The 13,849-nt window shown below is 35.5% G+C and overlaps 1 protein-coding gene across 2 annotated transcripts in view; it reads right to left on the reverse strand.

Annotated features, from left to right (window-relative positions):
* Positions 1–2,912: 2,912 nt before the first annotated feature.
* Positions 2,913–13,849, reverse strand: part of DSC1 (desmocollin 1) — a 31,762-nt gene continuing 20,825 nt past the window's right edge. Inside the window, exons 12-17 of one of the 2 annotated variants that reach the window (XM_045187854.2) lie at positions 10,158–10,370; positions 9,807–10,052; positions 8,203–8,324; positions 7,212–7,466; positions 6,415–6,460; positions 6,199–6,334 (exon numbers count right to left, since the gene is read on the reverse strand). In XM_045187854.2, the coding sequence (XP_045043789.2) occupies positions 6,425–6,460; positions 7,212–7,466; positions 8,203–8,324; positions 9,807–10,052; positions 10,158–10,370 (872 nt within the window). In that variant the 3' untranslated portion in view covers positions 6,199–6,334; positions 6,415–6,424. Of the gene's footprint in view, positions 6,335–6,414; positions 6,461–7,211; positions 7,467–8,202; positions 8,325–9,806; positions 10,053–10,157; positions 10,371–13,849 lie in introns of both variants that reach the window. The other variant, XM_024580558.3, reaches the window with a different exon arrangement.

Here is a 13,849-nt window from a genome sequence, read left to right on the forward strand (position 1 = left end):
TAAAACAATTCTGAAAATTTGTCTTAACTTTCATCTACCTGATTTCCCAATCTGAAACAAAAAGAAATAATCATGCCAGAATAAGGTTACTTAAGATAACACAACTGGTTCTGACAGGTTCTTAGCCACATCTATGATACTCAAAGTCAGCTACAACCAGAAAAATAAAATTTTAAAAATGTACACGATGATAAACAGTCTCAGTAAGAAAAGATACATCAAGACACCTATTTGCCTAAATGAAATCAGGATGCTATGTGTTGCTTAAGCTTTCAGGGTTTTTTATTTAGATTGGTTTTTAAACATAATTTGGCAAATTTGTTGGATAGGCCTGACCAAAAGTAATTAATGTCAACATATGATTTTTTCCTTAATTTTGGCTTAGCAAAACAAATTTACTGTGGCAATGAACATGACATTCACTTAAATTTGGTTACCTTATGTGTCATTGTATACCCTCCAATGTATGGCACTGCTAGGTACAAAGTTCAGAGAGTCAATATCCACATACATAAGAACTCAGAGCGAGGTTCTGCTTTGTGGGTGGTGAGAGGCAAGGAAGGTGTCTTCAATTTGGGTCACCAGGTGACCTGGAACAAATTTTCTTACTATACAGTGGTCGTAGACCTGCTGCCTGAGGCTACTTCTATCTTAACTCTAATTGGCTTATTGTGTTGTTCACCTATCAGACTTTGCAATTCCTTCTCAGTGCTCACCAAAGTTTCAAGTGCAACCTTGATGAAATGCAGATTCTGACTCAATAGGTCTGAGATGGGGCCTGAATTCACAGTCCTCACAAGCTCCCCAGTGATGTGAATAACCCTGAATAGCAAAGAGCTTGTAGTACTGAAGTGAACTTGATAGGACCTCGGGAACACCAGGAGAACTTCATCCTCAGAGTTTCCTAGTTTGTGGATCTGGGGGGGGGAACACCGAAGAACTAGCATTTCTAACAAGTTACCAGGTGCTGCTGCTGGTCCAGGGATCACACTTCAAGAAACACTGAAATTTGTTGGGAACCACCCTGCCTGGTTTCAGAGGCTGTAACCCCTCATGGTTAAGGCTGAGTCAGAGTTGGGACCATAAGCCACTAAGGAGACAAAGCTTGTCTCCCTGGCAGGGGTGCCACCTCTGCCCACTTCACCCTGCTTGTCCCTGAGCTTGGCCAGTTAGCCAATGACGGGTAAAAATCCTCAAGGGAGGATCAACCTCAGACAGGCTCTGGTCACCAGGAATAAACTTGCAGGGAAGGACTTGGGGAGCTGTGGAAAAAGGGGGTGATGGGCTCTCGCCCCTCGGCTTTGAAATAGCCTGAGTCCTCATTCTGTCTGCAAGAAGTCTCCTAATCTCTTGGATGCCTTACTTCCCTTGCCTGATTTAAGCGTGAAGCAATAACAGAGGGCAGTGCAGTCCTGTGCTGGGAGGGGTGGATTCCCTGGGGAATCAGGCCTAACAAAAATACATACATTCCTGTGAAACCTACTTAATTTGTACCCTCAGTTTAAGAGATAAGGGTCCAGACCTGAGATGAGTCTGGCGCCTAAAGTTTTATGGCCCTCTAACTAATTGGCTGTAACTCAGAATAAGCCCTCAAAGTTCTCTGTAAATCTTGTATTGTTTAACCCTTACTGGCTGACAATGATTGATGAGCTTTATCCTATTCCTATGCGAATGAACCTAATAAAAGCCCCTGGAGAGAGAGGCTCTGGGCCCTTCTCCTTTGAGAGAAACGGCCACCTTTCCTCCCCAAGCAGATCATGTCTTGGTAGTCTTTTTCTTCATCCGTGGCGGACCGGAGGGCTGCGTTAAAGCCCCCCAAAAGAAATTCAGATTAGAACTTCAGTATGTAGCTCAAAGAGGTTAGAAATAGTGTGGGCATAGAAGTGTACCCTACCCATCTTATAAAATACCTACGATGTACAAAATACCTTTGCGAATTTGGACTTTAAGTTTTATGTAAATGAACTTCCCCCCTTAATTCTTAAATTTTCTGTATAAATGTATTTTAGTTGAGGCAAAGCCAAACCAAGGAAATTCTTTCATTTCCACTTTGGAATAGAGGGGTCCTCTTAGTTTTTCTTGAACTATACCTGGTAGATAATAATTCTGCATAAATTTTTTGCTGTGAAATCCAGGTAAAACCTTGTGTATGTCAAAGGAAACCTTGAAGTTTCTTTTTAAACATTAAGAGTCCCTAAACATGGGCAAAGAAAAACACTCTGCAATTACAGATATTAATTGTTGAACACTGACAACTAAATTTTAAAAAGTTTGAAATCCAGTATATTCTCAGGCCAAATACAGAAAGCCACACTTCTTTTCAATTATTTTCTTTTTTCTCTAAAGCTATGAAATAAATATTATCTAACTCTATAGATTGATTTTATCAAAGGGCATTATACTCTTATCACTCAAAAAACTTACTTTAAGTAGAGATTTTTAAATAATTTCATGTGAAACATGTATTATGAATCTGCTTTACACATTTGTTTTCATAATGCTTCTTATATACATAAATTAGTCTAGAAATTCAAAAATAGTTATTGTTTTATTGTTGAGAATTTGAGGTCATGTGGTTTTTATTTTTTATGCAACACTATCCTTTCAAAAACATTTTTAATTATTCTTGCTTAATCTAGTGGGTTCTACATAATATAAAAGAGTCTACCCATTCTTAGTAATGCTTTCTCCTGCTGTCGTTCAGTTTCCCTTTCCCTATGTAAGCAGGAACACAAATGTACTGTCTGGGCCAAATGCACTGTTCCCTCAGATGTATTAGAAATGCAGATGAATGAGACCAAGAGACATGAAGTATTTGGTTGGCCAAATAGTCCATTTAGTTTTTTTCTGTAAAATAAAAGACATATTTCATTTTCACAAATAACTTTATTATTTGGATATTTTGAGTATGTAGGCTGTCTCCCATGGGGTAATGTGTTGTTTGTTCTCAGTTAATGCTTTGATTTCATCCCTATCAACTTCTACCGGTCTACCTGACCATGGAGCATCACCCCGTGAGAAATCGCCAGCACAAAACTTCGCAAACCACTTTTAACACACTCCATCAGTCTCAGCACCTTCTCCAGGCACTGCACAAATTGTTTTTCGCATTTCAGTTGTGTTTTTCACCTTTCTTGAAATAATACAGCATAATATGCCAAAAATGTTGCTTATTTTCTTCCATCAAATTTTTATGTCTTTTTTAAATGCACACTGATATGACAACTGTCACAGTACAATCTAACAAAATTGTTTTGAATGAAGTTAAAGACAACTAAGTGCTACTATAGCCATCTTACAGAAAAGCAAAGTTTTGGGCAAATCCAATAATATACATTGTTTCTTTGATTACCTAGCCCAATTGATGATTTTTCAACCAGTACAAGACTTTTATAACTAATACACCATGAAAGGGGAGTTAGCTTTTCCTTTCTATGATAATAAAAATCCTCAACTCTAAAACACCTATTGTGGTTATTTCCCAAATTACATAGCATATTCAATTCTTAAAAGTAGACATATGCATAGATATTAAGTTTTATAAAATATTTTAATAAACTCAGAAGTTAAAAACTCAATAAAATTAAGGAAGTATTTAACAAAGCTCATTTATAATAATCATATTAACCTTTATCTATTTTGATGTTTCCATGGCATTTTTTCACATTAAATAATTTTAGATGTGAGTCAAGATAAAAAAAATAATTGTATATTTTACCTAACCATTAAGTATAGAAAAACAATTTGTGATTTATTTATTGGAAATTAATTTATATGAAATAATCCGTAAAATGTTTTATTAATAAACTAAATTTGTAAAGAGTAGAGTAGAGTTTCAGATATTTTCTCTATCATACACTTAACATTTACTCTTGAGTGTAAACAGAGAATGACTCTGAATTTCCTACATAAAGCAAAAGACAGTCACAGTTTCTCTGTGAAATAAATTTCATTGATAACATTTGAAAACATTTTAAATAGCCAGAAACTTAATATAAACTAATTTCCCACACTTTCTAATAATTCTGTAATACTTTTAGAGTGTCTTCTCTTGCTGACCAAGAAATCTTCTGTTGGCCTTTAACTGTATTTTATGTTCAGATATAAATTTTCTCTTCTATATTTAAGCAAATGTAAAAAATAAGAAATATAAGTGAAAACATAGAAGTTAATGTTTGGCTCACAATTTTTAACTGTTCAGAAAACATTAAGAATGTTAAGAATGCTCAGAAAACTGCACCTACATTTCAGAATATAACTTATCTTTACATTATGATATATTTCCAAATTTTTAATATTACATTTTAAAAATTATAAACCTGGTGTCATTGTGAGAATAACGTGTATGTCAGGAAACAGAAATTGCATTACTCCCCCAAATTATTTTCTTCACAATGACTATAAAACCATAGAAGGTGGATGGCTTATAAAATAAAATCTTACTTATTAAAACTACTTTTTTTTCTGCTCTAATATCCATTTTCATGTCAGGAAACACCTTTGATTAGAAGCTGTACCTGATAAAAAGGAGACTAATCACAAAAATTTTAAAAAGCAACCACTCATTTTTTAATACTTAATTAGTTCATAGTTATATTATTTTTTTTTTCATTTTTTAATTATTTTTTAAAAATTGTCACCTGAGGATATGTTTATTGATTTCTGGGGGGAGAGAAAGGGAGAGAGAAAGAAAGAAAAATTGATGTAAGAAAAAATATCAATCATTTTCCTCCCAGACACACCCCAGCCAGGGATTGAAACCGCAACAAGGCATATCCCCTGACCTGGGATGGAACCTGCAACCTTTTGGTGTATGTGAAGATGTTCCAACCAACTGAGCCACCCATCCAGGCAAAACAGTTTTTATTGCATGAGAAGTTTGTGTGATGTATTCTGTTATTATTTATAAGTTTATAGTCTGGCACAGAAGACTCTTAAAATATTATTTAAATATATGTTTTTTCCCAAATAAATAATATATACCCTATTAAATTATTATGCATTTAAAATAATTTATTAGTTCACGTGTTTATTCATCTATCATTCAAAAAATATTTGGTGTTGCTTTAACAGATTTTAGTTTTTAACATATACACTCCAGACATGCTTTGTGATTTTCTATTTTCTTACAGTAGTTACAAATAGAAACTGAGTATTAAGTTCCACAATGAATGAAGGGTCACTCGATTTTTAGCATCTTCAAAGGCCTAAGCACTGTGGATCAGAGTTTCAAGCCTAATGCCTGCTGGAATTGACCCACAAATTCTTGAAGATCGCAGACCTGTGACAAACTAGTGAATGCATGTTCTTGCCAAGTTATTTATATTTTTAAAAAGTAATTATACATCATGAGGAGCAAAGAAACCATATTTGTGAGTCTAAGCCAACCCATAGGCATCAAGGTTGCAATTCTTTCATGGAAATGCTTTCATGTAATCCTTATAAAATCTCTGTGGCTCAAATTGCTGTGAACTTATTCTGGTCTATGTCTTTCCAGTAGCCATAGAAGCTATAGGAACTTGTCAAGGCATTCCCAGGAGCAGAGATCCAAAGGCCAAGCTCTGAAGGATCCTGAAAATAAAGAGTGCTAGGAGCATCTCTGCAGGTGAAAAGTGTAGTGAGAAATGAGCTATTATTTACCAAATTGAAGACTGCACCAAAGAACACTTAAAAAGCCTTCAGTACATAGCTACTTGCGTAAAGGGAGCAATTCTCTGGCACCAAAGACAATATTTCTAATAGATTATTTTCCTCAAGATTTAAAAGAAAGCATTTAATTTTCATCTAAAATAAAAATTTACTTTTATTAGCCTCCACAATACCCAGCTCTCCTACGCATTCTTCCATAGCATGCAAAGTAGCATAAGGTGCAAGAAAGCACAAAGTACAGTCCTGAAAAGGGCAGTATGTACAGGCATATACAAGAAAATGAGCCAGTGGAACTGTTATTTCTAGAGAACGTGGAAGTTACGTTAGACAAGGAGAATTTAGGGAGCTTCATATTTATAGTACCCTTATCTACATGACTGGGCGATCACCTCCAATAAACAAACACATTAGCAGGTGCTGCTATCATTTTCATTCAATAAACCCCTGCATATGCATCTGTAGATGTTACTCTATTAGAACGGCACATTTATTTCTTTACGCATGTCTTTGCTAGTGTCCTAAATTTGGGTTCCAGATGATCTAGAAACTCGAGCCCTTCTTCTTCCGGCCGATTGCTGCAGCAGCCTACGGAGCCGGCCATGGACCCCTTTCCTTCATAGTTGTATGAATGAACATAGTCTTCAGAATGTTTATGCTCCTCATCTTGTCCACACAGATATACTTTCTGTATTAAAAAAGAGCACATTTTATTATTTTTTAAAAACACTTAAATATATTAGCATAAAAATAATGTCTTTGATTTACCTTTTACTGTTTAATTTTTAATCAGAGTGTGTCCTCTAATGGATTCCTACATATAAAAAATGCACATGATTGGTCTATATTATAGTCATTCTTAAAATATAGCAAATATATAAATGCTCCCTGTGAAAACATTGATGAAAACGAAAGCTACACGTCTATCATACAACCAACTTACTATTTCCCACTTGGACATAAGATTTGTACAGTTGAACTGTATCTCCACAGCTTCACATGTTTTGGGGGAAACCAATATTCTCTAGGATTCTTATTGTTTATGCACTATTAAATAGCTATAATAATGTAATATATTAAACTGGCTAATATTAACTTATAATGATTAATCTGAACATAAAACAAGGAACTAAAACCCCAAATAAAAGCTGAAGAGTTTATCTGGTTGATATTGACAGCCAGGATTTTATAACCACATGAAGGATTTAACACACTAAAAATTGTTTATAATTTATGATCTGTGTATTACTCTCTAACAAATATTTCACTCCAGGTGATTTTTCCTTCTAATTTTTAGTGAAGAAGCTATCAGTCTCTTTATACTTCCTAAACATGTCTACATATGCCACTCCTAGATAAAATTTTATAATCCTTATTTTAAACATTGAACTTTACAAAATCATTTTTCCTTTTGGGTTTTGGATTTGACATCCCTAGCTATAATAATTCAACGTTTAAAAAGTGATGAATTCCAGGTGTAGGAGAAATAAAACTTTTGGGAAATCCTGATTTATAAACAGTGTTTCACTTCCACAGAATTTGAACTCAAAGACATTGGCACTTACTTCGCCAAGCCGAGGCTGGGTAAAGCTGTGCCAGTCGGTGTAGGCGTATCTGCCGGCATCTGGTACTCCTGGTCCTACTCCCTTGACGGACTCCAAGGTCTGCTGTCCGCCTCCTTTGCTGGAGTCCAGAGTGTAGCCGCCTTTGACCATCTCAAAGCTTTGCTGTGCTTTGACTCCCTGGCCACCGAGAGTGCCAACAGATATGCTCGTGTCACAGATGTTGGATGTCTGTGTGGGGAGTCTAATATTTGCTTCCTGAAAATAAAGTTAGAATTATAAAATGAATAAATCAAATTGAAACTAACAATTTGCCTTTATGTCTTTCCCGCCATAGGCTAATCACTTACTTACTGTGCCTCTCAGTTCCCCATACCTAAAATCGGGATAATAGTACCCGTATGTTAGGTATTATGGGTTGAATTGTGTCTCCCCCAAAATTTGTATGTTGAAGGCTTAACTGTTAGTGCCTCAGAATGTGATCTTACTGGAAGATAGGGTCATTAAACATGTAATTAGTGAAATTAAGATGAAGTCATCGGTTAGGGAGGGCCCCTAATCCAAAAGGTGAAATTTGGACACAGACACGCACACAAGGAGAATGCCATTTGAAGATTAGATTTGTACTGCCATAAGCTAGGGGACTACCTGCCAGATGCTAGGAGAGAGAGGCCTGAGACAGGCTCTTCTCTAGCACCTTCAGAGGGAACATGGCCCTGCCAACACCTTGATCTTTTAAACTGCAGCACTGTGAGACCATAAATTTCTATTGTTTAAGGCACTCAGTTTGTGGTACTTTATTATGGCAGCCCTAGAAAACTAATACAATAGAATTATGAATTTTAATTTCATTAACATATGCAGGGCACTGAGCTCTGCTTGGCATAGTAAGTGCTCAATAAACATTAGATGTATTATTATTACTATTATTATAAAATAATCAACTGTCATCATTGAATTACCATACAATCAAAAAAAGTGAAATATGGTTTACCATTACTTCTTCTCCAGGTCCTTCAGTATTTGATATAATTAAATTTTGTTGGGCTACATCCTCTGGAAAACATTTCTTTACTGTTGTCTTAGCAGTAACACAGAAACATGTAAAAAGGGCACCTAAAAAATAAAATTATTTAGGTAAGTAGAATTATTTTTTGATGCTGATACATATTAAATCATTTGAATCATATGATTATTTAAAAGGTTCTTCAGAGAACTTAAAATTTTGTATTCCATAAAGTACCCTTGGGTCATATAATTTAAAACAGAATATTAACAAATGTATTAGTATACAGACCATCTCTGTCTTAGTGAGATTATGTTAGACTAAATAAGAAATAGATCAATAAAAAGTAAGAGAGATGAAGGGAGCATAATTTATTAATAGTTCTCTTCCCAGGTCCAGAATTAACTTAAATGTTTCTCTTATTTCCTCCACACTGAAATACTAACTTCATCTGATTGAAATTTAAGCTAGTATTATTAGTATTTAAAACCCATACAGAGCACTCTTAATGGACTTAGAGTCATAAAACAAATGGTTTTAGGCATAACCAAATTATGTATTAGGCATAAATACAAACAGGAAAGGCAATTACATAAAGTCAGTGACTGGTTTCGAAAGTGTACATCACTAACATAGTGCTAAGAGGAACAATCAGTTTAACTTGGAACTCAAATCAATGAATCAGCAAAAACTGTGACAAAAACTTATAAATGTGAATAGGATGTATGTAGCCAAATAGACTGTTAATAAAGAAAGAAAAGAGGGAGGGAGGGAGGAATGATGGGAGAGCAGGAGGGAAGTGTGGGCAATGATTTCCATCACTTTTGCATTTCTAAAAAACAGTTTGCCAAATGCAAAAATCAGCATTCTTTGCATGCATCACTTTTCCTCAGTAGCTCACCATATGACTATTTTCTATTCATGCCACTCATTAAAGTTTTCTTAAGATATATGCTATATCAGGGGAGTGGGGAGGGGATAGTGGGGAGAGGGGTTTACAGGAGCTACTATAAAGGACAGAAGGACAAAATCAAGGGGGAGGGAAGAGGTGGGGGAGGGAGGTGGGATTGGCTGGGGTGGGGTGGAGGGATGGGGAGAAAATGCAGACAATTGTAATTGAATAACAATAAAAATAAAAAGAAATAAAAATAAAAAAGATATATGCTATATCATATCATTAACAACATTGAGCATAAACATCTAAGTAAATTTTGGAGCTACTTTTTTCACTAATTCTTTTTATTCATTCACTACTAACATTTTGTATGAGAGTGAATCTTAATATTAATTTTATCTAACCTCTTCATTTTACATATGGAAAAAAGAACTTAAGAAAAGGAAATGATTTACCCAGTGTCTCACAGATACTTATGGGAAGAACTAAGGCTACATCTCTGAAAATTACTTTAATCTGCTCTTAATGATATGTTTCTTCTTCTATGACTGAGAACCCTAAGTCTTCTATTACATGCAAAACTTTTAAGAGGAGCACATTTACCAAAGCCTTTAAATGTCATTGATATAAAGAATGGTCATGTTTTTAAAAATATTGGAAAAATTCCAGCTAACACATTCTAAATAATTATACTTACATAATAACAATGCAGAACCCAACACCATGGAAAGTATTGCCCATTTTCCAAGTACGACTTTCGCTACCTTGATATCACGCTGTCTTGCTTCCATAGGCATGCTACACTCAGACGGAGTTGTACAGTCACATACTCTGACTGACAATACGTGTTTTGCAGCAAGACCATGTTTATCTTTTATTTCAATGGGCACATCATAAATGTTATAATCAAGTTGTTGTTTTGCACGAAGAAATGCAGTCTTATCTATGGGAAAAATAGAGAATATATATTGATATGACCTTTCAAAAACAATATTATTTTGACTGGTTAAGATTTCTATTGATTACAAGATTTAGCATAATTACCCACCATCCTTTTTTTCTAAGGTCCAAAGTCTGTTGACAGAATTATCCAGACGGAATTCAAAAGGTGGACCATTCTCAGGTCCATCTAGATCCACAGGTGCGAGAAGAGCAAAATCCTGATTTTGCTGACAAATTGTCACATCTTTGTCAATCTGTGGTGGGTGATCATTATGGTCTTCCAACAGAACGACTAATGTGCCAGTGCAAGATCTGCCGTCTAAGAAAAATTGAAAATAAGGTATATCTTCACTTAAAAATGTGTTTCCACCATCTCTATGAGACACACTTAACTGCTTTGTACTAGCTGTCTGAACTTGAATTTCCCATTTTTCAGATCATATTTCTACAAGTACAAAATCATGGCAGGTGCTTTTTAAAACTAAAAGGTATGAGATTATGAATAATGCCACTAACAGAATAATCTGTTGACAGTAAAATTGATTTCTTACACTCATCTTTATGAAGAGCCATATTCATGCTCAAAATACAAAGACTTTACATTTGGTCATCAATCACTTCTTCCACCTATTCTCCTGACCCTTTTCCCCACGTGCTCTTTGCTCAAACTTTCAAATTTGTCATCAAACCCACTAGGTATGCTCCTTCCCATGTCTGCTCTGATACATTTTGTTGTTGCTGCTGGGAATACTTTTGCCTTCCTCTTTGTCTGAAAAAAGCTCATTATCCATCAGGAATCCACTCAAATATCACTTCCTCATGAAACTTGCTGTGACTTGTGTGCATAATGGCAGCCATATTCTCCTTTCATTTCTCACAACACTCAGCTTATCGTTGGCTCACACACTGAACTGTGAACATTGTTCATCCTCAGAGCTCAGTCAGATTCATCTTAAGAGCCTAGTGAAATGCCTAGTATGTCTTGGCTAACTTATAACTTAATACTAACACATTGAACAGAATGCACATACTATTTCTATACTCTGTAAAACAAAAATGTAATTAAATAAACCAAAAACACAAGTTTGCACCCCTACCCTAAATCAATTAATTTGTTCTTGCGAATAGGAACTCTTACTCATTACTAGATGGACACTATTACTGGACTAATGCATCACATAAGTCTCAATAAATATTTGTAAGTAAAGTAGTGCCTGATAGCTGTGTTTAATAGATAATTAAGTCTTGAAAACATGCTCAAATTTTACTCTATGTGATAAGATAACAAACTACAACAAGTGTTAATGTTCAAAATTGAAATAAAATAATAATTGATGAAACTTCTCAGTGTTTTGCTTTAATGTTGGTCTAAATTTTGGAGCATTTACGTTGTTTATCATGAAGACTTGTATAAATCATATGCAAATAAAATCTGATTTGTTCTTTCTAGTTTGAAATATCACTTAAACCATATAATGTAGTATATTTCAGTGATTTTTTTGTTGAATAATCACAAAATCAATTGATTAGAAGTGATTTTTAATTGCTTACAAAAGATATTTACTATATGTAACTATTTTAAAACCATTTTATCTGAACAAGTTTTAAAATATCTATAAGTAAAAGAGATATAGCTCTTGTAAGATGAAATCTGAAATGGCGTATAAACATTTTGAGACTGCCAGAAATTTGTAAATGAATTTGAATACAAGTAACTTTAAAATCAGTAAACTAACAAAGAAGTGAGTTATGGGCAAAGAAACTATTTTTAAAGTTTAGAAAAATGTAGTTACAGACCTGAGTCAACACATATGCTGATTTTATTTTTAAAATTTTAAACAGAGAGCCATTTCTCTCCATGGAACAATAGAGACAAGCCACACTACAAGTCTAATAGAGAAGTAGGGCAACCACCCAAAAGCAAATCAAGACTCATTTAATCCTATAGTTAACCAACATTTATCACACATAAATTATTATTTTCCCTCTCAGTCTCTATTTTAAGTATATTGTTAAAAATGAATGCTTGATAAAATAGAAAGACTCATAGATTGGCCTTCTGGCCAAGATGGAGGCATAGGTAGATACACTGTATCTCCTCGCACAACCAAAAGAAGAACAACAACAAATTTAAAAACAAAAAATAACCAGAACTGCCAGAAAATTGAACTGTATGGAAGTCTGAAAACCAAGGAGTTAAAGAAGAACATTCATCCAGGCCGGTAAGAGGGGCAGAGACGGACAGTGGGATGGAGAGGTCTCACAGCGAGGTGGGGGCTGGCAGAGTGGGCAGTCCCACATTCACATGCAGATAAACCCAGAAGAACAACTGGGGAGCAAGATAGACCGTGCAACCCAGGGTTCCAGCGTGGGGAAATAAAGCCTCAAAGCCTCTGACCGAAAAAACCTGTAAGAGTGGAAGCGGCAGAAGACACCCCCAGCCTCACAGGAGAGTATATTGGAGGGACCCAAAGGGTCCTAGAATGTACACAAACCCACCCATCTGGGAATCAGTACCAGAAGGATCCAATTTGCTTGTGGGTAGTGGGGGAAGTGACTGAAAGTTGGCAGAGAGCTGAGTAAGTGACATTGTTCCCTTTCAGACCCTTCCTCCATATAAATTGCCACAACACAGAGATGTGGGTTGCCCCACCCTGGTGAATACCTAAGGCTCCACGCCTTACTATGTAACAGGTGCTCCTACACAAAGAAATATGGTCCAAATGAAAGAACAGATCAAAGCTCTAGAAAAAATATAACTAAAAGATGAAGAGATAGCCAACCTATCAGATGCACAGTTCAAAATACTGGTAATCAGGATGCTCACAGAAATGGTTGAGTATGGTCACAAAATAGAGGAAACAGTGAAGACTATGTGAAATGAAATAAAGGAAAATGTACAGGAAACCAACAGTGAAGGGAAGGAAACTGGGACTCAAATCAACAGTTTGGAATAGAAGGAAGAAATATACATCCAACCAGAATATAAGGAAGAAACAAGAATTCAAAAAAACTAGGAGAGGCTTAGGAACCCCAGGACAACTTTAAAAGTTCCAACATCCAAAATCATCCAAAAGTTCCAAATCATAGGGATGCCAGAAGAAGAAGAGGAAGACCAAGAGATTGAAAACTTATTTGAAAACATAATGAAAGAGAACTTCCCTAATGTGGCAAACAAAATAGACTTCCAGGAAGTCCAGGAAGCTCAGAGAGTCCCAAAGAAGTTGGACCCAAGGAAGCACACACCAAGGCACATCATAATTACATTACCCAAGATTAAATAGAAGGAGTGAATCTTAAAAGCAACAAGAGGAAAGGAGAGAGTTACCTACAAAGGAGTTCCCATAAGACTATCAGCTGATTTCTCAAAAGAAACCTTACAGACAAGAAGGGGCTGGAAAGAAGTATTCAAAGTCATGAAAGGGGAGGACCTACATCCAAGATTACTGTATCCAGCAAAGCTATCATTTATAATGGAAGGGCAGATAAAGTGCTTCCCAGATAAAGTCAAGTTCAAGGAGTTCATCATCACCATGCCCTCATTATATGAAATGTTAAAGGGACCTATCTAAGAAAAAGAAGAAGATAAAAAATATGAACAGTAAAATGACAATAAACAACTATCAACAACTGAACCTAAAAAACAAAAACAAACAAAAAAAAATGAACTAAGCAAACTAGAACAGAAGCAGATTCACAGAAATAGAGATCACCTGGAGGGTTATCAGGGGGTTGAAGTAGGGGAAGGGGAGAGAATGGGGGGAAAGGTACAAGGAATAAGAAGCATAAATGGTAGGT

The sequence above is a fragment of the Desmodus rotundus genome, chromosome 10 (assembly GCF_022682495.2).
Source record: "Desmodus rotundus isolate HL8 chromosome 10, HLdesRot8A.1, whole genome shotgun sequence".
Taxonomy (NCBI): Eukaryota; Metazoa; Chordata; class Mammalia; order Chiroptera; family Phyllostomidae; genus Desmodus; species Desmodus rotundus.